The sequence below is a fragment of the Pongo pygmaeus genome, chromosome 20 (genome assembly GCF_028885625.2).
Source record: "Pongo pygmaeus isolate AG05252 chromosome 20, NHGRI_mPonPyg2-v2.0_pri, whole genome shotgun sequence".
Classification (NCBI taxonomy): Eukaryota; Metazoa; Chordata; class Mammalia; order Primates; family Hominidae; genus Pongo; species Pongo pygmaeus.
Window position 1 is genome coordinate 42,345,076 of NC_072393.2, and position 27,966 is coordinate 42,373,041.

General features: G+C 43.2%; 1 protein-coding gene across 1 annotated transcript; it reads left to right on the top strand.

The window, feature by feature from the left end:
- Positions 1-24: 24 nt before the first annotated feature.
- LOC129019573 (zinc finger protein 568-like) lies at positions 25-27,862 on the top strand. The gene is made up of 5 exons (XM_054462438.2): positions 25-591; positions 1,262-1,303; positions 19,951-20,074; positions 20,535-20,630; positions 25,106-27,862. The coding sequence occupies exons 1-5, from the start codon at positions 214-216 to the stop codon at positions 26,083-26,085; spliced, it is 1,620 nt and encodes a 539-aa protein (XP_054318413.2). The 5' UTR covers positions 25-213; the 3' UTR covers positions 26,086-27,862.
- The last annotated feature ends 104 nt before the right edge of the window (positions 27,863-27,966 follow it).

The following is a 27,966-nucleotide window of genomic DNA, read 5'->3' on the forward strand; positions in this document are numbered from 1 at the left end:
CCCCGCGGCCAACCATTTCCGGCCGAAGAAGGCTAGTCCCCTTTCCTTGGCGGGTGTTGGAACGCAAAGGGCTGGAACGTCCCGGGCTGCGGAGCCTGCTGGGTTGGGATGGACTCGTTCAGACCTGAGTGCTAGGACGCCGAAGGGGGCGGTGAGGCGTCCCGGCGCGGGGCTGAGGTCGTCTGGAGTTTAAAAGACAAGTGGCTCTCGGGGATGTGCGGGCTGCATGCCCACGTTTCACCGCTAAGGGAGGTCAGGGCTGTGCGATGGGGAAGGGAGTGTCGGGGCCGTGCAGTCGGGATGGGAGAAGAGTGTCAGGGCCACTGGCCCCCAGCTCGGGAGAGGGCAGTGTCGGGCCGCGCGCCAGCAAGGAGTGGGTGTGGTGTGAGGCTGGCGCTGGAGCGGTCTGGGAATGTTAGGAGGTCTAGGGTATCGCGGCCCTGCGTCTTCTTGTCTGGACTAAAAGTTCGGGCAGTTCTTCCCGAACCTGGATTGTGCGCCCAGCAACAGGTGCTTGGCGATCTGTGCCCGCTGTGCCTGCGGGGCTGTGGTGGGAGTCCTGTCTGCACGGGATTCTGTGTGGCTGTGCATGTAAGTGTGAGCGTGTGCCGGGTCGTCGACCCCATCTTTGGGAGGCCTGGGAGGGGGCGGGACACCCTCACTGTACATTCTGGGGATACGCTGGGCGGGATCTGCCCTGTGGATGGGTCCTGGCCGTCTACGCAAACCCCAACTGCGACTAGTCAGTAGGTAATGAATCTCTGTGAATGGCCTTCCCTCCACCGGGTCTATCTCTAGTGTGTGTTGAGGGTGGAAACGGTTCTAGAGTTTGGGGCTGGGGAGTCCCTGCTATATCCACTTCTCTGTTCTTTCACCCAGTAGCCACCAGGGATCTAGACCCATAAAGGTGCCCCCAGCCTAAAGGACAGGAGTTTGAGACCCTGACAGGTGGGTCCACTTAAGCTGTGTCTTGGCGACACAGACTTTTGGGCTCAGTGTAAGACGCTAGGCCTGAAAGTTTCCCAAGTTAGGCTCTTATGGAGGAAGAAGGCTATGGTCTGGGGGGCTCTCCCAGTACTTCTGTCTGGGCTCCTAAGGTCACCTGCATTTCTTTGTGAGGATGACAGAGAGCGGTGGGATTGCAGCTTCTTTGGTCTCCCTTTCAGTGCCTGGGGTGGGGCAGGAGTTTGGCCTCCCAGGGGGTTCAGGGAGGGATTGTTGTCTTATGGCTTCTTAATGTTTTCCCACATCTTTCTTTAAGAACCCAGAAGAGAACTGCTGTGCGTCTGAAGTGATGGAGGAGGTAACTTGCATTTGACATTTTCTTCTTGGAAAGGACTTACTGGTTTTCAGGACAGTGTCCTATTTCAGAAATTTATCTAAAAGATTTGCATTCATGATTTGAAGAAAGGGGAAGAGGGGAGGAAACTGCATTTATGTAGCATTTTCCTAAAGCAGCCCAGGGCTGTCTATTTTGCAAACCTTGTCTCATCTGATCTAGAATTTCCACTTCCCTGGATTTTATTCATGCTCACAACAGTGTTGACAGAGAACATGCCTCAGTGATTTGGCAGGGAAATTGAAGAACAGAATTAGCTTTTTCAGTCTCACTAATTTCTACATTGTCCCCTCCATGATCATATGCAATAGCCTTTTGCATATCAATTTTTTTTTTTTTTTTTTTTTTTGAGACGTCTCGTTCTGTTGCCCTGGCTGGAGTGCAGTGGTGCAATCTCGGCTCACTGCAACCTCCGCCTCCTGGGTTCAAGTGATTCTCCTGCCTCAGTCTCCTGAGTAGCCAAGATTACAGGCACACACCACCATGCCCAGCTAATATTTGTATTTTTAGTAGAGACGGGGTTTCTCCATGTTGCCCAGGCTGATCTCGAACTCCTTAACTCAGGCAATCCACCTGCCTCGGCCTCCCAAAGTGCTTGGATTACAGGCGAGAGCCATCTTGCACGGCCTGCTTATCGATTTCTTTCTTTCTTTTTTTTTTTTTTTTGCTACTGAGTCTCCTCTGTTGCCCAGGCTGGAGTGCAATGGCACGATCTCGGCTCACTGCAACCTCCGCCTCCCAGGTTCAAGCGATTCTACTGCCTCAGCCTCCCGAGTAGCTGGGATTACAGGCGCGTGCCACCACGCCCGGCTAATTTTTTGTATTTTTAGTAGAGATGGGGTTTCACTGTGTTGGCCAGGATGGTCTCGATCTCCTGACCTCATGATCTGCCCGCCTAGGCCTCCCCGGAGCCTTGCTCTGTCGCCAGTTAGGAGTGCAGTGGTGCTATCTCAGCTCACTGCAACCTCCGCCTCCCAGGTTCAAGCGATTCTCCTGCCTCAGCCTTCCAAGTAGCTGGGACTACAGGCGCATGCCACCATGCTCAGCTAATTTTTCTATTTTTAGTAGAGACAGGGTTTCACCATGTTGGCCAGGATAGTCGCAGTTTCTTGACTTTGTGATCTGCCTGCCTTGGCCTCCCAAAGTGCTGGGATTACAGACATGAGCCACTGCGCCAAGACTTTTTTTTTTTTTTTTTTTTTTTTTAGACAGAGTCTTGCTCTGTCACCCAGGCTGGAGTGCAGTGGTGTGATCTGAGCTCACTGCAACCTCCGCCTCCCTGGTTCAAGCAATTCTTCTGCCTCAACCTCCTGAGTAGCTGGGATTACAGGCGTGCGCCACCATGCCCAGCTAGTTTTTGTGTTTTTAGTAGAGATGGGGTTTCACCATGTTGGTCAGGCTGGTCTCCTACTCCTGACCTTGTGATCTCCCTGCCTCGGCCTCCCAAAGTGCTGGAATTACAGGCGTGAGCCACTGCGCCCGGCCTCGATTTCTTATAGCCTGGAATGCCTACTTGTCCACTTTATCTCCAGATAGTTTTTCCTCAAGATAGAAATAACCTGAATGCCCTCTTATGATTAAAGTGATATACAATTTTTGCAAAAGTTTCAAAATTTGAGGGAGTCACAAAGAAAGCTTAAGTCACTCCATCCATGGTCCCACCATCCAGATTGTCACTATTAATGTTTTCAGATTATTTTGTCTGCTTATATGTGTAGTCATGTGATTTTTTTTTTCAGAGTGGGTTCATACTACTAATAGAAATAGCTAACTTATTGAGCATGCACTTTGAGCCACTTATAGTTGGACGTTCTTTACAGATGTGATCTTGTTTAATCCACGTAACAACTCTATTAGACAGGTATGACTAGATTTCATTAATTCTCTGACGTAATTTTTCTCACATTTTAACCTCTCTGAAATCAGAATGGGCTTTACAAAAATTCTTGGCAAGTCATAGTTTCATTGATGGCATTTTTTTTTCTTTCCTAGTATATAAAGTTATAAGGGCCTTATTATCAGTGACATCTCAGACTCAATGAAATAGAGTATTATACTAAGTTGACAACTGAGGAAATCAAGTCACTCACCTCAAACTTACGCAGTTAAAAATGGTAGAGCTGGCCAGGTGCAGTGGCTCATGCCTGTAATCCCAGCACTTTGGGAGGCCAAGGCGGGCGGATCACCTGAGGTCAGGAGTTCAAGACCAGCCTGACCAACATGGAGAAACCCCATCTCTACTAAAAATACAAAATTAGCCAGATGTGGTGGCGCATGCCTGTAATCCCAGCTACTTGGGAGGCTGAGGCAGGAGAATCAGTTGAATCTGGGAGGTAGAGGTTGCGGTGAGCCAAGATTGCTCCATTGCACTCCAGCCTGGGCAACAAGAGCAAAAGTCCGTCTAAGAAAAAAAAAAGGGTAGAGCTGGGGTTTCTAAATCACCTACTGACTTCCTTTGCCCACTTGTCAAAGAATGCTATGTTTTTTAATTTATTTTAAACAACATTTCATATGTTCAGCATATTTTCTCTTTGTCATTTATACATTGTTTTAGAAATATTTTTTCACAGTTAATCTATTTTGTGTGCTTTTAGATTCATTTAGTTTTCAGAAATGTATTCAAATAAATCAACTCTTTTCTTAAAATTTTTCCCTTTATGCTATGCCAGATGGTCTTTCTTACCACAAAAATAGAATAGTTACTTTTATATTTTCCTAAAATACTTTGTCTTTTATCCAAACAATTTAGTCTTTAAGGTATCTCCTGTGATATCTCACCAGAGAATGTTGGCTATAAAATTCCAAATTTGGAGTGTTTATTTAGATTTTTTATGCGACTTTGGAGTCGCATTAAAGAGTGGCATGGTATTTGTAGGTTTTTTTTTGTTTTTTTTTTGTCCTGGATCTGTCTGGATGTAGCACTTACTTCATTAATTCTGGCCAGTCCTCAAGAATTACTTTCACTCTAAGACTAAAGAAACGTATTTTCTATTCTGAATTAATCGGTTTCTTTCTCTCTGACTTTTCTTCAGAATTCTGTAAGAATTTGTTGAGTTTCTCTTCCCATTCCTGTAGAGGCCAAAACCTTCCTAAGATTATCAGAAGATCACCACACCCTCCCCATCCATTCCCTGCACACCAGTGGGGAGGAAGCTTCAGCTTCCCTAGCACTTCAACACTTCATTGTCTATTTCTCCCTGTATCATCTCTCCTGAAAATATTAATTGCCCTTTGTCCCTGCTAATGGGAGGCTGTGCACTGTGATGAAAGGGTGGAATCTTAGCCCATTTCTGCCATTTACTAGCTCTGTGACCATGGGCTTCTTCGTAATTTCAGTCTGGGGAATGTGATGATAATGGAAATTCAGCTGCACTTACACTGGCAACCTGGGGTCCCCCAGCTCCTACCTTCTGGTCTCCCCAACATCCAATGAAGTGCCCAATTTCATTTTTTCTTTTCTTTTCCTGTTCTGTGAGCTTATGCCCTAGGGCCTCACTCCACTGTCTTTTGCCTTGTGGGAGTAGATACTACATTGAACTAATTGGGCTCCCTGGCTCCACTTTTACTCTTTGCCAATAAGATAGTCCAGTAATGTCACCTTTTATATTTTGTTCAGTGAATCCCTGTTACTTTCAGGATAAATCTCCAGTCCTTTCACGTTCATTGCATATTTACTAAAAAGCACATTCTGTATTTAGCAGAGCACAAAGCTTAGTATTGGAGTAAAGTGGTGAGCAAAGATGATGTATTTAGTCCTGGCAGGTATAACCTGTCATTCAAAACATTTCCTGTCCTGATTCCTGTGGAGTTCTCCAACATCACTTCTCTCTACTCCTCTCAGAACCCCTCATCAGCTATCCCAGTTAACTTTCTGCTCCTCAGAAACACAGGATGCAATTGGTCTCCCTTCTTACCTCCATTTCTGCTCTCTCTACTTGGAGTGCTGTTCAGTGTGTTTTCTGCTTGTTGGAATTCTGTTCCTTTTCTAAGTCCCAGTTAATCTTCTACATGTTACGTGAAACTTTCCCCACACCCCTCAACCTGAGTAGGTCACTATTTTCTTATTTCCTATAGCAAGATTCTTCTTTTAATGGAAGGCAATGTATCCTGCTTAAAAACCCCTCAGTTAATTCTTTTCATCTGTGAGAACAAGTCTAAATGTCTCAGGATCTGATCCTTCTTTTCAGCCTCGTTTCTCTGCTCCCTCTCTGACTTTACCCTAGTTGTGTTAAACTACTAGCAGTTCCCAGAATGCACAGTCATCTCATGCCTCCATTGTACAAGAAACACAAGAAGGGCATTTATCCCTCACCACCCCTTTCTCTGGGTTCTACTGAACCTATGTCAAGAACCAGCATCTATGAAGCCTGCGTCAGTCTCATGGTTGCACTTGGTCTCAATTGCTGTATCTCTTATAGTCCTTATCATGCTATATTGTAACTGTCTTTTTTTTTTTTTTTTTTTTTGAGATGGAGTTTTGCTCTTGTTGCCCAGGCTGGAGTGCAATGGCACGATCTCAGCTCACCGCAACCTCCGCCTCCTGGGTTGAAGTGATTCTTCTGCCTCAGCCTCCCAAGTAGCTAGGATTACAGGCATGTGTCACCATGCCCAGCTAATTTTGGATTTTTTAGTAGAGATGGGGTTTCTCCATGTTGGTCAGGCTGGTCTTCAACTCCCGACCTCAGGTGATCTGCCCGCTTTGGCCTCCCAAAGTGCTGGGATTACAGGCATGAGCCACCGCGCCTGGCCTGTAACTGTCTTTTTAAAACTGCTTTTATTAAATATTGAATAGTAGAACATGTGTAACATATTAAGGGGGACTGAACACCCATGTTAAGAGGTAGAATGCTAATGTTAGAAATCCCATGTGTGCTTTGATCGTCCCAATCCAAATCCCCTTCTTTAGCTGTCAAAGGTATCTGTTATTCCGAATCTTGTGTTTTGCATTTCCTTGTTTTTCTATATAGTCTTAACCATATGTGTTTATTTTCCTGTTCTAATTTGATGTCAAGAAATCATACTGTTTGGATTTTTCTGCAACTCTATTGCTTGTCTTCCAACGAGTGTTCAAGAGATTCATTCACATTGCCAGCTTATCCTACTGTAAAGCCATCCGTTATATGAATACATTTTTCATTTATATTGTGTACATTACTCCAGTGAACATTCTTGAACTCCTCTTTTTGTATTCTGTGCAAGAATTTCTGTATGTAACTAAAAAAGGAATTGCTAGCTCATAGGTTATATGCGTTTTCAGCCTTACTCAACATTGCCCAGTTGTTTTCTAAAGTGTTTATTATACTCATTTACTATTCCTTTTACTTCATATCCTCACCAACACTTGGTATTATTAAACTTTTAAATTTTTACGCACTTGAGTATGAGTTGATATATATTATTTTGATTTCAAATTTGCGTATTTTGGTACTAAATGAGGTTGAGCCCCCCACCCCCGCAACTTTCATGCTCATCGGCATTCATGTTTTCTCTTTTCTGAAGTACAATTTTATGTCATTTCTAATTTTTCTATTGATTTTTATATTTCTAGAGTTTTTGTTCCTTTTAATGCTTTGTATGCATTTCTTAAATATTGTGGATTGTCGTCCTTGCCAGTTATATGTGCTGTGCATGCTTTCTTACTTTAACCTTTAAATGATGGTAGAAATTCCCAATTTTAATGCCTTCAAATTTAATGCCATTTTCTTTAATTTATTTACATCTTGTGTATGAAATCTCTCCTAAGAGTAAAGATATTATCCCTATTTTCTATAAATGATATTATTTTGCCTTTAATGTTTAAGTCTTCAATTCACTTGGAATTAATTGTAGGGTATGGTATTTCCATTTGGATAATATCCGAAACATCATTTATTGAAAAGGCCATTGTAAAGGATTAGGCAAACTGCAAGGTCTGAGGGAACAGTCCCTACAAGATGCCGTCACTCAGACACCAGCTACAACTTGAGAGATTCCCGTGACCACTCTCACTTCATACCAGCTAGCTACAAATTCAGGTGTTTCCACCACCATCATATAATTCAGTAGAAAGACTCACAGAACTCTGAAAGCTGTTATATTCACAGTCATATTTATAACAGGGAAAGGATACATTGGGTTGTATTACCCTCCCAGTATTGATGTTTGGCAGTACACCCAGAGTATTGTCAACCAGAGAAGCTCACTCAAGCTTCAGTGCCCCGTTTTTACTGAAGCTTCATTACATAGGCATCATTGATTGAATCATTTTCCATGTGCACGAACTCAGTTTCCAGCATCTGTCCTCCTTCCTTGCCTGAAAGTCAAGCTGGTATCACACGGCTCAAAGTCCCAAGACCGACTACATGGTAGAAGTAGGTGTGGCCAGCCCCAAGCCCTAGTCATCTCATGAGCATAAACTAACAGACGTGGTCTTAGGGGCCCACCATAAATAACAAAGACATTCCTATCACTCAGGAAATTCAAAATGTTTAGAGGTTACTTCCCAAGAGCTGAGACAAAGGCCAAACCTCTTTTTGGAGGCACATTCCTTACTCCACAGTCCTGTCTCTGTACTTCAGTGGCAGTTCCATCATCAATTAAGTTTCCCTATGTACGTGTTTGTCTATTCTGGGCTCGCCTTTCTAATCTGCCAGTCCATTTGTCTATTTAAACCATACTGCCTAAAGACTGCTTTCTAGTAATGTCTGATATTTGGTAAGTCACATTCCTCTACCATGGTCCTGTTCTCTAGAAAGGTCTTAGCTGTTCCTAGGCTTTGGCTTCATATACATTTTAGAATTGGCTGATCAAATTCTATGGAAACTTTGGGATAATGATTTATAATGCATTAAACCTTTGATCAATTTGGGGAAAGTTGACATTTTTACGGTATTGAGTCTTCCTCTGCCTCTAAATAACTCTGCTTACCTGAATCTTGTGGAATGGTTTTCAATAAATATTTTATAATTAGAGTCTTACACATCTTTTGTTAATTTTATTTCTAGGTGTTTTTATATTTTGTGTTTTTCTTAGATGACATTAATTTTAGCATATAGACCGAGTGCTGTGACTCACACCTGTAACCCCAACACTTACGGAGACCGAGGCAGGCGAATCACTTAAGCCCAGCAGTTTGAGTCCAGCCTGGGCAACATAGTGAGACCCCATCTCTACTATAAATAAAAAATTAGCAAGGCATGATGGTGCATGCCTGTAGTCCCAACTACTTGGTAGGCTGAGGTAGGAGAATCACTCAAGCCCAGGAGGATGAGGCTGCAGTGAGCTATGATTATGCCACTACACTCCAGCCTGGGTGACAGAGCAAGACCCAGTCTCAAAAAAAAAAAGTAAATGAAATAAAATATAATTTTCTTATTGTTTCTGGTATATAGACTTGCCATTGATTTTTTATTTCTTAAAACTCCCATGACAGATTATTGCAGTTGATTTTGAGATATTGATTTTATATCCCTCCACCTTGCTTAACTCTTATTTATTCTGATATCTTGTAAATTCTTTTGGATGTGGGGTCATCCAACTTGATCATATCATTGATGAATAAAGACACTTTTTAGTTGTAAATAATTGTCTTTGTCTATTAGTATTGATTTATTTCCTTCTTTTTTAACCTTTATTTTAATTCTTATCTTGCTGCACTGGCTTCACCTCCCAGAACAGTTTTGAATGGTGAATATGGGCACTCTGTCTTATTCAGTTTTAGATACTTCACTTTTACTTAAGTTGGCACTTGTTTTTTTTGTAGGTGTCCTTTATCAGGTTAGGGACATTGCTTTTTATTGCTAATTTGCTCTTGAGTTTTTATCATGAAGGAATATTGCATTTTTAAAATGCCTTTTCTGCATCCATTGAAATGATTAGTCGGGCGCGGTGGCTCATGCCTATAATCCCAGCACTTTGGGAGGCTTAGTCGAGCGGATCACCTGAGGTCAGGAGTTCGAGACCAGCCTGGCCAGCATGGTGAAACCCCATCTCTACTAAAAATACAACAACAAAAAATTAGCCGGGTGAGGTGGCGGGTGCCTGTAATCCCAGCTATTTAGGAGGCTAAGGCAGGAGAATCACTTGAACTTGGGAGGCAGAGGTTTCAGTGAGCCAGGATCGCGCCATTGCACTGTAGCCTGGGCAACAAGAGCAAAACTCCATCTCAAAAAGAAAAAGAAAACAAAAGAAATGATCCTAAGTGTTTTCTCTTTAATCTGTTAATGTGCCTAATAATTTTAATTTATTTCCAGTATCATATACACCTTTTATTGGGAAAAACCTAACTTAGTCATGATGTGTGATGAATTTTTACATATTACTGGATTCAGTTTGCTAATAACTTGCTTAGAATTTTAAATCTGTGGCATGTGTAAGACTGGCCAGTAATTTCAATTGTTCATAATGTCTTTATACAAGTTACTCTATCCCAGGAGAACTGTGGCCTTGGCCTGTGAACCAAGATTGTTTTCTACATTTTTAAATGGTTGGGGGAAATGATCAAAAGAATTATATTTTATGATACATGGAAATAAGATGAAATTCAAATTTTGGTGTTCATAAATAAAGCTTTATTGGAACATAACCACATTCATCCATTTATATAACATCTATGGCTGCTTCTGTGCTGCATGGCAGAGTTGAGGAGTTGCAGCAGAGATGGTATGTCCCACAGCGCCTAAGATACTTACTATTTGGCCCTTTACAAAAAAAGTTTGCTGACCTCTGGTCTAGCCTCATAAAATATATCAGTCTTCCTTTTCTTTTTCCCATGGTAGGATCTGGGAGTACTCATGTTATCAATGGTGTGAGCAAGGCCACTCTTTTCAGATTATTTGTTTATTCCCTGTCTTCTATGCCATTTACTACCCCCATCCTCCCCCTGCCCATAAGGCAGTTGTGTTAATGTGCATCGTTTCCTTAGTATGTATTCATTCATGCAAAATGTTTTTCTCTTGTGTTAAGATCCAGGGTGGTCAGTTTTTCAAAATCTTCCATATATGATTGAGAAGAATGTTATTTGAATTGAGTGCATTGTTCTATATGCAGCCATTAGATCAAGCTTAATAATTTCAGTATCTAAATATTCTGTTTTTACTGACTTTTTGTCTGTTGTATCTATCAGTTATTTCTAGTGTTTTGTTAAAATCTGCCACTATGATTAGGGTTTGTCTAGTAGAGTTTCTATTTCATTTATGTATATGTGTATGTATATATAATATGTATTTTTTATTAGGTAAGCATAAAGTTATCCTTTTCTAACTTTCATCTTTCTGAATATTTATGTTTTGAATGTGTCTCTAATAACCAGCATAGAGCTGGGCTTTGGTTTTTGACAATTTTGACCAACTTTGTTCTTTTTTTTTTTTTTTTTTTGAGATGGAGTCTCGCTCTGTCACCCAGACTGGAGTGTAGTGGTGCGATCCCGGCTCACTGCAACCTCCACCTCCGGGATTCAAGCAACTCTCCTGCCTCAGCCTCCCAAGTAGCTGGGACTACAGGTGCAGGCCGCCATGCCCTGCTAATTTTTTTGCATTTTTAGTACAGACGGGGTTTCACCGTGTTAGCCAGGATGGTCTCGATCTCCTGACCTCGTGATCCGCCCACCTCAGCCTCCCAAAGTGCTGGGATTACAGGTGTGAGCCACTGTGCCTGGCGACCAACTTTGTTCTTTAACAAGAGTATTTAGTCTATTTACAGTGCTTGTAATTACTGATATAATTGAAGGTATCATTTTTGTGCTTTTTATTCTACCTTTTCTGTATTTCATTATCTTCATTTCATTTTCCCTTCTGTGAGTTTGAAAGTTATAAGCTATTTGTGTTTATTTAGTGGTTACCTTGGAAATTTTAATATACTTTCTTAACTTACTAGTGTCTAAAACTAAAAAATATTATTATGTTCTTGGTAAATAAGGAAGTAGGATATATTCTAACTAATCAAACAACTTACATTATTGTCAGGTATTTTTCTTCTATCTTTTTTTAACCCATAAGAAATTTTTATTTTATGTATTCAGTGTTAGCTTACATTATCCATGTATTTACCACTTTCTTGGTTCACATTCTTTCTTACATGTCAAGCTTTCCATCTGGGATCACTTTCCTTTAGATGGAATTAAATAGTAATTTTCTCTCTGATTTTGGTGTGTTTTTTTTTAATGTCTTTATTTACCCTCATTTGTGAAAGGTATTTTACCCTCACACTGGGACATTCCGCTGTCTTCTGGTTTATATTTTTGTTATTAAATAGTCATCTGTCAATCAGATTTTTTTTTTTTCTGTAGATAATCTATTTTTAATCCCAAATTGCTTTTCATGTATTCTCTTTGTATTTAGTGCTCTGCAGTTTTGGTGTGATTGTCTAGGCATGGATTTATTTTTATTTATTCTGTTTAAGACTTATTGGGCTTCCTGAATCTGAATAATGCCTTTCCCAATTCTGAAAATTTCTTAGCTGTCCTATCTTCCAATACTGCCATTTTCTTAATTCCTTCTCTTTTCTCCTTCTAGAACTTCAGTTAAATATCTATTAAGCCATCTCACGTTATCTTCTTAATCTCTCTTCTGTACATCGGCTCATTTGTCTTTTTTAATTGCATTCTGCATAATCTCTTTTTATACCTTTGAGTCTAGTAATTTTTCTCTTCAGAGATTTATTCCAGCCATTGTATGATTTAAGTATTTTTTTTGTTTTATGTTTTTATTTCTTTTCCTTTTATTGAAATCTACTGTCATCTTTGTGAAGTTTTCTTTTCTTTTTTTTTTTTTATGAAGTATTTATTGATGATTCTTGGGTGTTTCTCAGAGAGGGGGATATGGCAGGGTCATAGGATGATAGTGGAGAGAGAAGGTCAGGAGATAAACACATGAACAAAGGTCTCTGGTTTTCCTAGGCAGAGGTCCCTGCGGCCTTCTGCAGTGTTTGTGCCCCTGGGTACTTGAGATTAGGGAGTGGTGATGACTCTTAAAGAGCATGCTGCCTTCAAGCATCTGTTTAACAAAGCACATCTTGCACCGCCCTTAATCCATTTAACCCTGAGTTGACACAGCACATGTTTCAGAGAGCACGGGGCTGGGGGAAAGGCCATAGATCAACAGCATCCCAAGGCAGAAGAATTTCTCCTAGTCAGAACAAAATGGAGTCTCCTATGCCCACCTCTTTCTACACAGACAGAGCAACAATCTGATCTTTCTTTTTCCCACACTTCCCCGCCTTCTTTTCAACAAAACCGCCATCGTCCTCATGGCCCACTCCCGATGGTCGCTGTCTCTTCGGAGCTGTTGGGTACACCTCCCAGACAGGGCGGCCGGGCAGAGGCGCTCCTCACCTCCCAGACAGGGCGGCCGGGCAGAGGCGCTCCTCATTTCCCAGATGGGGCGGCCAGGCAGAGATGCTCCTCACCTCCCAGACGGGGCGGCCGGGCAGAGGCGCTCCTCATTTCCCAGATGGGGTGGCCAGGCAGAGGGGCTCCTCACATCCCAGACCATGGGCGGCCAGGTAGTGGCGCTCCTCACCTCCCAGACGGGGCGGCCGGGCAGAGGCGCTCCTCACCTCCCAGACGGGGCGGCCGGGCAGAGGTGCTCCTCACTTCCTCCCAGACAGGGTGGCAGCCAGGCAGAGGCGCTCCTCACTTCCCAGACGGGGCGGCCGGGCAGAGACGCTCCTCACCTCCCAGACAGAGCGGCCGGGCAGAGGTGCTCCTCACTTCCCAGATGGGGCGGCCAGGCAGAGGCGCTCCTCACTTCCCAAACGGGGCGGCCGAGCAGAGGCGCTCCTCACTTCCCAGACGATGGGCGGCCGGGCAGAGGTCCTCCTCACCTCCCAGACGGGGTGGCCGGGCAGAGGCGCTCCTCACCTCCCAGACGATGGGCGGCCGGGCAGAGGCGCTCCTCACTTCCCAGAGGGGGCGGCCGGGTAGAGGCGCTCCTCACCTCCCAGACGGGGCGGCCGGGCAGAGGCGCTCCTCACTTCCTCCCAGACGAGGTGGCAGCCAGGCAGAGGCGCTCCTCACCTCCCAGACAGGGCGGCCAGGCTGAGGCGCTCCTCACTTCCCAGACGGGGCGGCCGGGCAGAGGCGCTCCTCACTTCCTCCCAGACGGGGTGGCGGCCGGGCAGAGGCGCTCCTCACTTCCCAGACCGGGCGGCCGGGCAGAGGTGCTCCTCACTTCCCAGACCGGGCGGCCGGGCAGAGGCGCTCCTCACTTCCCAGACGGGGCGGCCGGGCAGAGGCGCTCCTCACATCCCAGACGATGGGCGGTGGGGCAGAGACGCTCCTCACGGGGTGGCGGCGGGGCAGAGGCTGTAATCTTAGCACTTTAGGAGGCCAAGGCAGGCGGTTGGGAGGTGGAGGTTGTAGCCAGCCGAGATCACGCCACTGCACTCCAGCCTGAGCAACATTGAGCACTGAGTGAGCGAGACCCCGTCTGCAATCCCAGCACCTCCGGAGGCCGAGGCGGGCAGATCACTCGAGGCCAGGAGCTGGAGACCAGCCCGGTCAACAGGGTGAAACCCCGTCTCCACCAAAAACAAAAACCAGTCAGGCATGGTGGCGCGCGCCTGCAATCCCAGGCACTCGGCAGGCCGAGGCAAGAGAATCACAGGAGCCCGAGCGAGGCAGGGAGGTTGCAGCGAGCCGAGATCACCGCAGTACAGTCCAGCTTCGGCAACAGAGGGAGACCGAAAAAAGGAGAGGGAGACCGAAGGAGGGAGAGGGGAGAGGGGAAAGGTGAAGTTTTCTTATACATTGCCTCCATTTTAAAAACATGTAATATGGTTGTTTTATAATTTTTGGCATTATCTGTATAATATATGAATCTTTTACAGAGGTGATTCCTCCTGCCTCTCAACATTTTATTAGGGAAATTTTCAAACATAATGAAAAGTTGAAACAATTTCATGACTGATTTTCCTGACTCTTTGTTCATGGAATTATGCCTCTTTGCATGTTTTTTGTTTGTTTGTTTGTTTGTTTTGTTTTTGAGACACAGTCTCACTGTGTCACCCAGGCTGGAGTGCAGTAATGCAATCTGGGGTCACTGCAGTCTCCACCTCCCAGGTTCAAGCGATTCTTGTTGCTCAGCCTCCCAAGTAGCTGAGACTACAGGTGCACGCCACCATGCCTGGCTAATTTTTGCATTTTAAGTAGAGTTGGAGTTTCCCTAGATTGGCCAGGCTGGTCTCAAACCCCTGACCTCAAGTGATCCGCCCACTTTGGCCTCCCAAAGTGCTGGGATTACAGGCATGAGCCACCACACCTGGCCATTTTTTTTTTTAATTTGATGTTTTGTTTAGGCAAAATTCACATAATATATAGTTAACCATTTTAAACTGCATAGTTCAGTGACATTTCTTTCATTCACAATGCTGTGCTGCTTTATTTTTGACTCATAGGTTATTTTCCTTGGAATTCTACCCATAGATTCTTGAGGCCTGATTGAAGGTTGTTCCTCTAGGGCAGATCTGTGTTTGCTCCTACCAGGAGCCCTGCCAAACCAGGACCACCATAAAGTAAACACAGATGGCAAGTTTTTTAGATCCTCCTTAGTATTGTTATGTGAACTGTAGGCCTGTGTGAGGGGTGGCTTGTAGTTACAGTTCCTCAGAGGAGAATGTTTCCCTCCTGCCATCTGCCAAGGTTCAAGTCAGGCAGTTTTCCTAGCAGACCCTAAGAATGGGAATGCTACATCTAGTTTTCCCTTACTCTAAGGGCGTGGTTCTAGAGGTCCCAGGTCTTCGTAGTATGGAATTAATTAGACCCCCCACTTGGCCAGCTATAGGCTTGATCTTCTCTCCCCCTGCTCCTCAATGTCATGAACGTCAAAGCTTATGGTCATCTGGCTCCATAGACATTCCGTGGGCCAAGTAAGCCTCAGTGGCTCAGCTTACCCCTCTCTGTACCTATTTTGACATAGTTTTATCTGCTGAAGATTACTTTACTTCTCTGTCAGCTTATCCTTGCATTCTAAAATATTCTTGATATTCAATCTCTTATTTTTCAGCTGGTGATTTGGTCATAGTAACTAGTTCCCCACAGAGCCTGGTGTCCTATGATTGATTTTCTCTTTTTCCCCCTCCGTGACTGAGCTTTTGAAGGGGAAATGCATGCTAGGTAAGAGTCACCTGCGACCCTGGTGCCCACATAGAGCCAGAGTCATGGGGATTTGATTTGTATTTTTGGATAAGAGAATTTTGTTGACACAGCTGCTCCTCTCTTCCCATTCCCTTCCACCTTTGATCTCCCTTCATAGACTGCTGTGATCTGCAGTGACAAACACAGCAGACCTAGCATTTTCTGCTCCCCTAAATGCAGGGGCCAGCTGAGGGTTCTTTCAAAGGATCAGGAAATTCCCAGGTTGCATCTACAAGAGCCAGAAGTTAGAAGGCAACCAGCTGCAGACTTGGTTATTTCTCAGTAGATTCAGAACCCAGCAATGCCACTGTAACTGCAGATTTGAGTAAATGACTTCTCTTCTCCAAGCTAAAGTTTCCTTTCAGTTAGGATTCATGACCTTCTCATGAGGATTAATATATGTAAGGCACCAGGAGCTTAAAGTGCTTAAAGTACAATGATTGTCCTTGAGATGCAGAGTGCATTACACTATCAGCAGTAAGGTTAGGGGTAGTAGCAGGAGAGAATGTCAGGCAGGAAAGCCATGGGTAATCTCGGTTTGGAACCAGGATGTACTGGCCATGAGGATTCCTGGAACTGTGGTTTCATGCATTGTGTATCTGGGTAATTGAGCCCTGCTGAGGGTGCTAAGGGCCTGCGATCCTGTGGGTTGTCTGCCTCAGTGCTGGTGATTCTGGAGAGTCTTTGCAGACTGAGGTTTTAGTTTTAGTTCCGAAGGCTCCAGTTCTGGGATATAGGAACAAAGCCCAGGAAGTGGCTGGTGCATAGAACACCAGAATTTATTCCTCTATCTCTATTAGGCTTGAGAGAGGCTGGAACCCTCTGTTGTAGAAGTCTTTGTCCAGAGCTGGGCCTGCCCAGGTATCCTGTGCTCCTGGGCCTTGAGGGCTCCCTCAAGTCTTTGGGGTGCCTTCCATGGCTGAGGGTCTCAGTGATATCCAGGTTGTACAAAAGGGAGCCCAGGCCCTGGGCTCTGATCAGCTCCTGACAGTGGGGAAGTTGTTTGTTCTGAATCTGTTATTCTACAGTTGGATTCCCTGGGATTCAAGAAAGACAAAGGTTTGTTCATTCTTTCTCAAATCTCAGAGAGAAAAAAAAAAACAGACTCTGTGTGTGTGTGTGTGTGTGTGTGTGTGTGTGTGTGTGTGTGTTGGGGTACCAAAAGCAGGGATGGGGTGAAGGGATTCATTCTCAGGCCTTTGGGGACCTTGAGGTCAGTCTGATGAATTTTGTCAACAAAATTCTCTTATCCAAAAATATCAATCAAATCCCCATGACTTGCTTTTTCTTCCTCTTTTGCTTTCTCAGGCTTTCTCTAGGAGAAACCTAGGGTATAAATTTTGTAGTTGTAAAAGCTATTATCTATGTGTTAGTACGTCTCCTCTCCTTCATTGAATGCATTCTTTCATTTTTAAATTTTTATTTTTTATTTTTGTAGAGATGGGGTCCTGCTATGTTGCCCAGGCTGGTCTTAAACTCCTGGACTCAAGCGATCCTCCCACCCCCACCTCCCAAAGTGCTAGGATCACAGGCGTGAGCCATCACACTTGGCCTGAATGCTTTCTTTTCTATTTTTTATTTTAATTAACAATGTATTAGTCCCTTCTCGCATTCCTATAAAGAAATACCTGAGACTGGAGATTTTATAAAGAAAAGAGGTTTAATTGGCTCACAGCTCCAGCTCCGCAGGCTGTTCAGGAAGCATGATGCTGGCATCTGCTCAGCTTCTGGGGTTGCTCAGGAAACTTACCATCATGGTGGAAGGCAAAGGAGAAGCCAGCACTTCACCTGGCCAGAGCAGAAGGAAGCAGGGAAGGTGCTGGACACTTTTAAACAGCCAGATCTTGTCAGAACTTACTATCATGAGAACAGCAACAAGGGGATGGTGCTAGGCCATTCATGAAATATTCACCCCCATGTTCACCCCCATGAAATATTCACCTCCCACCAGGCCCTACCTCCAACATTAGGGATTAGAAATCCACATGAGACTTGAGTGGGGACACAGATCCAAACCATATCAGACACATTGTAATCCTAGCACTTTGGGGTCATATTTATGGGGTACAATTTGATGTTTCAATATATATCTATGTGGCATAATGAGCCAGTCAGGGTAGTTAGTATATCTATCACCTCACACATTTATCGTTTCTTTGTGGTAAGAACATTCAAAAGCCTCTCTTCTAGCTATTTTGTAATATACAGTATTTTATTGTGACATAGTCACCCTACTGTGCAATAGAGCACCAGAATTTATTCTTCCTGATTGTAACTTTGTACTCACTGACCGACCTCTCCCCATTTGTACCCCCACCCCGTCTCTGGTAACTACTGTTCTGCTCTCTGCTTCTGAATGTCTTCTTTTTGCTTTAGAAGATTTGAACAGATTGAACAGATTTCTTTTTCCTAAAACTTCTTGCCTTCCCCAGGGACTTGTTCCCCAGTTCTTCCCATTCCAGGCAGTAATGCTACCAAAGACTGCTATCTCTTTTATTGATTGATTGATTGATTGATTGACAGACGGAGTCTCCCTCTGTTGCCCAGGCTAGAGTGCAGTGGCACGATCTTGGCTTACTGCAACCTCTGCCTCCCAGGTTCAAGCGATCCTCCTGCCTTGGCCCCCCTAGTAGCTGGGATTACAGGCATGTTGCCACCATGCCCGGCTAATTTTTGTATTTTTAGTAGAGACGGGGTTTCACCATGTTGACCAGGCTGGTCTCAAACTCCTGACCTCAGGTGATCCACCCGCCTCGACCTCTCAAAGTGCTGGGATTTACAGGTGTGAGCCACCGTGCCTGGCCAAGGCTGCTGTCTCTTAAGGGCCCCTCTGTTCTCCAAGAAGTGTTTAGGTATTTATCAGCAAACCTCTTAGCATTTATACGTTTTTTTGAGACAACGTCTTGCTCGGTCACCCAGGATGGAGTGCAGTGGCACGATCATGGGTCACTTCAGCCTCAACCTCTGGGGCTCAAAGAGCTCCTCCTGCCTCAGCCTCCCAAGTAGCTGGGACTGCAGGTACATGCCACCTTGTCCAGCTAATTTTTGGATTTTTTTGTAGAAATGGGATCTCACTGTGTTGGTCTTGAACTCCTGGGCTCAAGCAATCCTCCCACCTTGGCTTCCCAAAATGTTGGGATTACAAGCGTGAGCCACTATACCAGGATTAGCATTTTTTAGATGCATAGTCTTCCACCCAGAGTACTGATGGAGTAGGAAAACCAGTCCTTGATGGAAATTTTCATACCTCCCTTCTTGGAGCTATGATTTGATGAAGTGGAAATGAATGGTTAAGTGGAATCACATATTGCAAATTTGAGTTTTCTAATTAGACAAGAAGGGAATTGATGTTAATTTATTGTGTTGCAGTCTCAGTATCAGCCAGTATCTCTAGCTGTCTGAGGATTTTAGGACTGGGGATATCCTGAGATATGTAGATTGTATGGAGTTACAGTATATTCCCAAGGAGTCTGTGCCAGATGGATACAGTGTGTCCATTTTGAACTTGTGTAGTATGTGCGCACCTCATGTGACATCGTTGTGAGTCTGCATCTTTCTCCATCAGTTCTGGTAGCTAAGGAACAAGGAGAGTATGGTTGGGGACATTTGTGGTAACAGGAACAATTTAGCCAGAAGTATAAATTGTTGAGAAATGACCAGGCACGGTGGCTCATGCCTGTAATCCCAGCACTTTGGGAGGCCAAGGCGGGTAGATCACTTGAGGCCAGGAGTTCAAGACCAGCCTGGCCATCATGGTGAAACTCTGTCTCTACTAAAATACAAAAATTAGCCAGATGTGGTGGCCCATGCCTGTGGTCCCAGCTACTCAGGAGGCTGAGGCAGGAGAATTGCTTGAACCTGGGAGACAGAGGTAGCAGTGAGCCGAGATTGTGCCACTGTACTCCAGCCTGGGCACCTGAGTGAGACTCTGTCTCAAAAAAAAAAAAAAAAAATTGTTGAAAAATAATGAATGACTATTATAACTGCAAAAGAACCTTTAGAGAACTTCTCCAACCTACTTCCTCAAAATAAGAACATTGAATATATTATATGAGGAATCATGCAGCCAGTAAAATTGCTGTCTGTTTAAGAATTTTTGGTGATGTAGAAAACTGATTTAGGATTTAATTTATTCAATGGGAAAGAGGAAGAGGCAATGAGAAGTTTGTGTGCTTAACATAGAGTGTTCCGTGTACTTGCACGTACAGTTTCATTTAATTGAGAAACACCACTTACATGGACTTAGTTTATTCTCTGACCTGGGTAGATAATGGAAGTGCCCAGAGGCTACCTCTGCAGGAGTAAGCATGCCCAAGAACCATGTGGGCACTTGACTCTGATCACCCCTGTTTCCACACTGACCCCTCCATGTTGAAGGGGCCGGTATGGCCTGTTTTCCTAGTGGAACTTCCTACTGAATTGCTTTCTCCATTTTCTTTTATGTTGTCTTAAAGATTTTGTCCATGAATTTCACAAATGGTATATTTATTTGTGGTTTCAGGGCTTGAAGTTCAAAGATGTGGTCATTTACTTCTCTCAAAAGGAGTGGGAATGCTTGCACTCTGCTCAGAAGGATTTGTACCGAGATGTAATGTTGGAAAATTACGGCAACCTGGTCTTACTGGGTAACTTTATCTCCCCCCCGTCACACCTCCCGCCCCGCCAAACACAGAATTGGCCTTCTGGAATTCTTAGGTTCTTTTTTCTGAGTTTGTCACGAGTGCTTTTCAAGTACCTGGATGAGTTAATGTTTCTTGCTCACCAAAAGAATGGTTTGTCTCTTGTGAAGTTGGAAATTGGCTGTTCCGGCAGGCACCTTGATCTTCCCTTTATGGAAATTTTCATACCTCCCTTCTTGGAGCTGTGATTTGATGAAGTGGAAATGAATGGTTAAGTGGAATCACATATTGCAAACTTGAGTTTATAATTAGACAAGAAAGGAATTAATGTTGATTTATTGTGGTGCTCTGACCCTCACTTCTTCTTCTGACCCTTAATCTACCTGCTCCTCTTTCTTGATAATTAGGGACTGATTTTTAATTCTGACACCCACAACAAAACCTTGTTCCCTTTGTTTTTGAGCAGGGCTTTCTGATACTAAGCCAAATGTGATCTCCTTATTGGAGCAGAAGAAAGAGCCCTGGATGATTAAGAGGAAGGAGACAAAAGAATGGTGTCCAGGTAAGTGATGATGAACTGGAATGGGGAGGCCATAGCAGGTGGTCACTTAGCTCATCTGTGAGAAGGCAGCACTTCGGGCATTTTGGTAGGAAAGCTGCCTAAAAAGGCTTGAGATCTGGGGAAGAAAGTAAGGATGTAATCCCAGCAGTTTGGGAGGCTGAGGCGGGCAGATCACGAGGTCAGGAGTTCAAGACCAGCCTGACCAACATGGTGAAACCCTGTCTCTACTAAAAATACAAAAAAAGTAGCCAGGCCTGGTGGTACGTGCCTGTAATCCCAGCTACTCAGGAGGCTGAGGCAGGAGAATCACTTGAACCTGGGAGGCAGAGGTTGCAGTGAGCCAAGATTGCGCCACTGCACTCCAGCCTGGGCAACAGAGCAAGACTCCTTCTCAAAAAAAAAAAAAAAAAAAAAAAAAGGAGGCCAAGGCAGGCGGATTACGAGGTCAGGAGTTCAAGACCAACCTGGCCAATATGGTGAAACCCCGTCTCTACTACAAATACAAAAATTAGCTGGGCATGGTGGCGGGTGCCTGTAGTCCCAGCTGCTTTGGAGGCTGCAGCAGGAGAATTGCTTGATCCCAGGAGGCAGAGGTTGCAGTGAGCCGAGATCGCGCCACTGCACTCCAGCCTGGGTGACAGAGCGAGATTCCATCTCAAAAAAAAAAACAGAAAGTAAAGGATGTTTCAGCTCCATTTACCAGGCTCTCTTGCTCACCTCCTATAATACTTCCCCCCTCATTTCAGAGAGGAAGTGCTCTCTTTCTTCCCCTGTGACAACCATTTTACTTGCATTTTGGGTCCAGTTTTGTCCTGACTTTTTAAAACAGTTTTATTGAGATATCATAAAATTCATCCATTTAAAGTTCAGTAATTTTTAGTCAGTTCGCAACCATCACAACAGTCTAATTGTAGAACATTTGTATCACTCAAAATGAAACGCCATACCCATTAGCAGTCACTCCCCAAACCCAGCCCTAAGCAACTACTGATCACTTTCTGTCTATATAGATGTGCCTGTTCTGGACATTTTATATTAATGATATCACACAACATATAATTTATGACTGGCTTTTTTCACTTACCAGAATGTTTTCAAAGTTCATCCATAGTGTAACATACACCAGTGCCTCATTCTTTTATATTGCCAAATAGTATTCCATGGTATAGATATTACCATTCTGTTCATTCATCAGTTGGTAGACATTTGGGTTGTTTCTACTTTTAGGCTATTATGTATGACTAAAGCTGCTATGAACATTTGTATATAGGTTCCCTTCTTTTCTTAGTTTGTTGAGTATTTTTGTCATGAAAGGATTTTGGAATACTTTTTTCCATTACTTTTTCTGCATCTATTAAGACATCTGTAGTTTATGTCCTTTGTTGTATTAATATGTTTGATTACATTGATAACTTTTGGATGTTGGACCAACCTTGCATTTGTAGGATAAATTTTACCTGGATGTGGTATATAATCCTTTCTCCATGCTGTTGGATCTGGTTTGGTCTTTTTTGTTGAAGATATTGTTCTGTAGTTTTCTTGTGATATCTTTGCTTTGTCTGGTTGGTATCAGGGTAATGCAGGCCTCAGAATTAGAAAATGTTTCGTCTTCTGTCTTTTTGAAGTGTTCGTGAAGGATTTATATTAAGTTTTCTTTAATGTTGGGTAAGTGAGGCCATTTGCTCCTGGGCTTTTCTTTATGGGAAGATTTTTTTTGCCCTAATTCAGTCTCTTTATTTGGCGTAAGTCTATTCAGGTGTTCTATTTCCTCTTGAGTCAATTTTGGTAGTTTTGGGTCTTTTGGGGAATTTGTCCGTTCTGTCTAAGTTATCTAACTCATTGGCATATAGTTATTCATAGGAGTTCCTTATAACCCTTTTTATTTCTATAAGGTCAATAGTGATATCTCCTATTTCATTCCTGATGTTAGTATTTTGAGACTTCTCTCTTTTTTTGTTGGTCAATCTAGCCAAAGATTTGCCAATTCTGTTGATCTTTTCCAAAGACCAATTTTGGTCTCATTGATTTTCTCTGTTGTTTTTCTATTCTCTATTTCGTTCATTGCTGCTGTGATCTTTTATTATTTCCCTCCTTCTGGAAGCTTTATGTTTTTGTTTATTCTTTATTATCTGGTTCCTTAAGATATACAGTTAGATTGTTGATTTGAGATATCTCTGTTTTTTTTCTTCTTGTTTTTAATGTAGGTGTTTTAAGCTGTAAATTTCCCTTTAAGCCCTGCTTTAGCTGCATTTCATAAGTTTTGGTATGTTGACTTTTCATTTATCTCAAAATATTTTTTAATTTTCCTCATGATTTCTTTAACACATTGGTTATTTAGGAGTACGTTTTTAATTTTCACATGTTTGTGAATTTCCCAAATTTCCTTCTGCTATTGATATCTAAGTTCATTCCATTGTAGTTGCAAAACATATTTTGTGTGATTTCAATCCTCTTACATTTATTGAGGGCTGTTTTATGCCTTAATATATGGTCTAACCTGAAAAATGTTCCATACATGCTTGAGAAAAATGTGTATTCTCCTGTTGTTGAGTGGAGTATTCTACAAATGTTTTCTTAGGTTTAATTGGTTTATGGTGTTTTTCAAGCCTTCTGTTTCCTTGTTGATCTTCTGCCTAGCTATTCTATTGATTATTAAAAGTAAAGTACTGAAGTCTTCAATTTGTTCAATTGTCTATGGCTCTCTTTAATTCTCATGTTACATATTTTGGGCCTGTGTTATTAGGTATATATGTACTTACAACTGTTACAGTTTTCTGACTATCATTATATCCTCTTATCATTATAAAATATCCTTTTTTCTGATTTGTGTGTTGTTTTTTTTTCTGAGATGGAGTCTAGCGTTGTCGCTCAGGCTGGAGTGCAGTAGCACAATCTCTGCTCGCTGCAACCTCCACCTCCCAGGTTGAAGTGATTCTCCTGCCTCAGCCTCCTGAGTAGCTAGGATTACAGGTGTCCACCACCACACCCAGCTAATTTTTGTTTCACTGTGTTGGCCAGGCTGGTCTTGAACTCCTGACCTCGAGATCTGCCCGCCTCAGCCTCTGAAAGTTCTGGGATTACGAGCGTGACCCACTGCGCCTGGCCAAAATATCCTTTTTTCTCACTGGTTACAATATTTGTCTTAAAGTTTATTTTGTTTGGTATTAGTAATGCTATTTTACCTCATTTTGGTTACTCTTTGCATGGTATATCTTTTTCCATTCTTTCATTTCAACTATTTGTGTCCTTGAATCTAAAGTTTGTCTCGGGGGCTGGGCATGGTGACTCACACCTGTAATCCCAGCACTTTGGGAGGCCGAGGTGGGCAGATCAGTTGAGGTCAGGTGTTTGAGACCAGTCTGGCCAACATGGCGAAACGCTGTATCTATTAAAAATACAAAAAATTAGCCGAGCATGGTGGCCCGTGCCTGTAGTCACAGCTACTCAGGAGGCCGAGGCACGAGAATCACTTGAACCCAGTGGGTGGAGGTTGCAATGAGCTGAGATCATGTCATTGCACTCCAGCCTGGGTGACAGAGTGAGACTGTGTCTCAAAAACAAACAAACAAACAAACAAACAAGCAAAAAACTGTGTCTCTGGTAGATTGCATATACTTGGATCACTTTTTTTAATCCATCCTGCCAAACTCTTCTTGTAGTGTTTAACAAACTCTGTAGTGTTTAATATGTTTACATTTAATACACTGATGGGGTAGGATTTACAATTGGTATTGTGGTATTTGTTTTCTATTTGTGTTGTTATTGTTTTATTCCTCTATTCTTCCATTACTACCTTCTGTTGTATTACCTGAATATTTTCTAGAGTACCATTCTTGTTCCTATATTGTTTCGTATACAGTAGTCTTTGAAATTATTGTCTTAGTGGTTGCCTTCAAGATTATAATTAGCATTTCAACTTAATCCAGTTTGGATTAATACTAGCTTAACTTTAATCTTATATAAATACTTTGCTCCAAAATACTTCTGTTCCCACCTCCCTTCTTTGTACTATTATTGTCATACAAATTACATATTTATACATTACAAGCCAATATTGGCAGAATAATAACCCCTCAAAGATGTCTATATCCGAATCTCTGAAACTTGTGAACGTGTTACTCTTACGTGGTGAGGGGGAATTCAGGTTGCAAATCTGCTCAACTTCAGTTAGGGAGAGGATCTTAGGTTATCCAAGTGGGCCCAGTGTAATCACAAGGGTCTTTAAAAGTATCAGAGATGTGGCTGGGTGCAGCGGCTCACACCTGTAATCCCAACACTTTGGGAGGCTAAGGTGGGCAGATTGCTTGAGCCCAAAAGCTCCTCGTTTTCTCATTTTTCACTTCCCTTTTTTTTTTTGTAATTGCAGTGTAAAGAAGTGTTTATTAACTATTTTTAGTTTGTCGTTTCCACTTCAGGACTTTTCTTTGTCCTGCAATGTGAAAATACCTCCTATTTTCTTTCTTGTTATTTTGCAGATTGGGAGTTTGGAAGAGAAACCAAGAATTTATCTCCAAAGGAAAACATTTATGAAATCAGATCACCGCAGCAGGAGAAGGCCAGAGTTATCAGAGAAATCAGATGCCAGGTGGAGAGACAACAGGGTCATCAGGAGGGACATTTCAGACAAGCTGTAATACCACTTACTTCCGTGCAGTGCACAGCCCATAGAGAATATCAGTGGCTTCATACTGGAGAGAAATGCTGTGAATGCAGGAAATGTAAGAATGCTTTCAGGTGCCAGTTGTGTCCTATTCAACATGAAATAATTCATAATAAGGAAAAAGAACCTGAATGTAGAGAATGTAGGAAAATCTTTAATAGTGGATCAGACTTGATTAAGTATCAGACGCTTCATGAAAGCAAAAAACATAGTGAAAATAACAAATGTGCCTTTAATCGTGATTCTGGAATTACTCAACCTCAGAGCATTAATACTGGAAACAAACCTCATATATGTAAGGAATGTGGGAAAGGCTTTCATTCCAGCTCACAAATTAGTCAGCATCAGAGGATGCATCTTGGTGAGAAACCCTATAAGTGTAGGGAGTGTGGGAAAGCCTTTCCATCCACCGCACAGCTTAATCTACATCAGAGGATCCATACTGATGAGAAATACTATGAATGTAAGGAGTGTGGGAAGGCCTTTACCCGTCCCTCACACCTTTTTCGACATCAAAGAATCCATACGGGTGAGAAACCCCATAAATGTAAGGAATGTGGAAAGGCTTTTCGTTATGACACACAACTGAGCCTTCATCAGATAATCCATACTGGTGAAAGATGCTACGAATGCAGGGAGTGTGGAAAGGTGTACAGTTGTGCCTCACAGCTGAGTCTACATCAAAGAATTCATACTGGTGAGAAACCCCATGAATGTAAGGAATGTGGGAAAGCCTTTGTCTCTGATTCACATCTTATTCGACATCAGAGTGTCCATACTGGGGAGAAACCCTAAAAGTGTAAGGAATGTGGGAAGTCTTTTCGTCGTGGCTCAGAACTTACCCGACATCAGAGAGCTCACACTGGTGAGAAACCCTATGAGTGTAAGGAATGTGGAAAGGCCTTTACTTGTAGCACAGAACTTGTTCGACATCAAAAAGTTCACACTGGGGAGAGACCTCATAAGTGTAAGGAATGTGGGAAGGCTTTCATTCGAAGGTCAGAACTCATGCATCATGAGAGAAGTCACACTGGTGAGAAACCCTACGAGTGTAAGGAGTGTGGGAAGGCCTTTGGTCGTGGCTCAGAACTTAGTCGACACCAGAAAATTCATACTGGTGAGAAACCATATGAATGTCAGCAGTGTGGAAAGGCCTTTATTCGGGCCTCACACCTTAGTCAACATCAAAGAATTCATTCACGACAGAGGAGTGAATGAAGAAATGAGGGATGGCTCAGAATTTGATTGACATGAGAAAGTTCATACTGATTTGGAAAAAAAAAAACCTATGATTCTAAATGTGAGACACCTTATAAATGTTAGGAATTAGCAGGGATTTATTTCTGTTTCAGAATTTATTACACATCATGATACAACTGGTGAAAAATTGAAGAACTCCATGAATGTAAAGAAAGTAGGGAGGCCTTTTTGGTGGCTCAGAACCAAGTCAACCTCAGGGAATTCATAATGGGGGAGAGGAGGGCAGTGAATGTGCTGAAAGGAGTTAATCATTCAGACCTTTATCAGCAGCAGAGTCATTAGCCCTTAGGGGAAATCAGATGATTCAAAATATAAATGCAGACCGGGCCAGTGGCTCCCGCCTGTAATCCCAGAACTTTGGGAGGCTGAGGTGGGTGGATCACAAGGTCAGGAGATAGAGACCATCCTGGCCAACATGGTGAAACCCCGTCTGTACTAAAATGCAAAAAATTAGCTGGGCATGGTGGCACGCATCTGTAATCCCAGCTACTTGGGAGGCTGAGGCAGGGGAATCACTTGAAGCCGGGAGGCAGAGGTTGCAGTGAGCTAAGATCGATCCTCTGCATTCCAGCCTGGCGACAGAGCAAGACTTCATCTAAAAAAAAAAAATAATAATAATTATTATTATTATACACACACACAAACACACACGCCGGGCGCAGTGACTCACACCTGTAATCTCAGAGCTTTGGGAGGCTGAGGTGAGTGGATTGCTTGAGTCCTGGAGTTTGAGACCAACATAGGCAACATGGTGAAACGCCGTCTCTACAAAAAATATGAAAAAAATTAGCCAGGGATGGTGGTGCATGCCTGTAATCCCAGCTACTTGGGAGGCTGAGGCAGGAGGATTGCTTAAGCCCAGGAGACAGAGGTTGCAGTGAGCCAAGATCATGCCATTGCACAGCAGCCTGGGTGACAGAGCAAGACTCTTGTCTCAAAAAAAAAAAAAAAATGGGGCCGGGCACGGTGGCTCACACCTGTAATCACAGCACTTTGGGAAGCTGAGGTGGGTGGATCTCTTGCGGCCAGGAGTTTGAGACCAGCTTGACCAACATGGTGAAACCCTGTCACTACTAAAAATACAAAATTAGCCAGGCGCGGTGGCACACAGCTGTAATACCAGCAACTTGGGAGGCTGAGGCATGAGAATCTCTTGAACCCGGGAGGCGGAGGTTGCAGTGAGCTGAGATTGTGCCATTGCACTCCAGCTTGGGCAACAAGAGTGAAACTCCATCTCCAAAAAAAAAAAAAAAACCGAAAGAAAATGTAAATGCCATATATATGGGACACCAATTTGCTTTAGCTAACAAAATTCATCTGACAATACTTGAGGAAGGCTAGAGTAGTATTTAAAATGCAGCAGATTCTTTCATCCCTCATAAATCTTGTTAAATATTTGCGAGCTAATTCTCTAAA

Coding starts and splice junctions, on each gene's coding strand:
- LOC129019573 (XM_054462438.2), top strand. CDS start 214: ATGTGCGGGCTGCATGCCCACGTTTCACCGCTAAGGGAGGTCAGGGCT. Junction 1,304..19,950: donor CGTCTGAAGTGATGGAGGAG/GTAACTTGCATT, acceptor TTGTGGTTTCAG/GGCTTGAAGTTCAAAGATGT. Junction 20,075..20,534: donor CGGCAACCTGGTCTTACTGG/GTAACTTTATCT, acceptor GTTTTTGAGCAG/GGCTTTCTGATACTAAGCCA.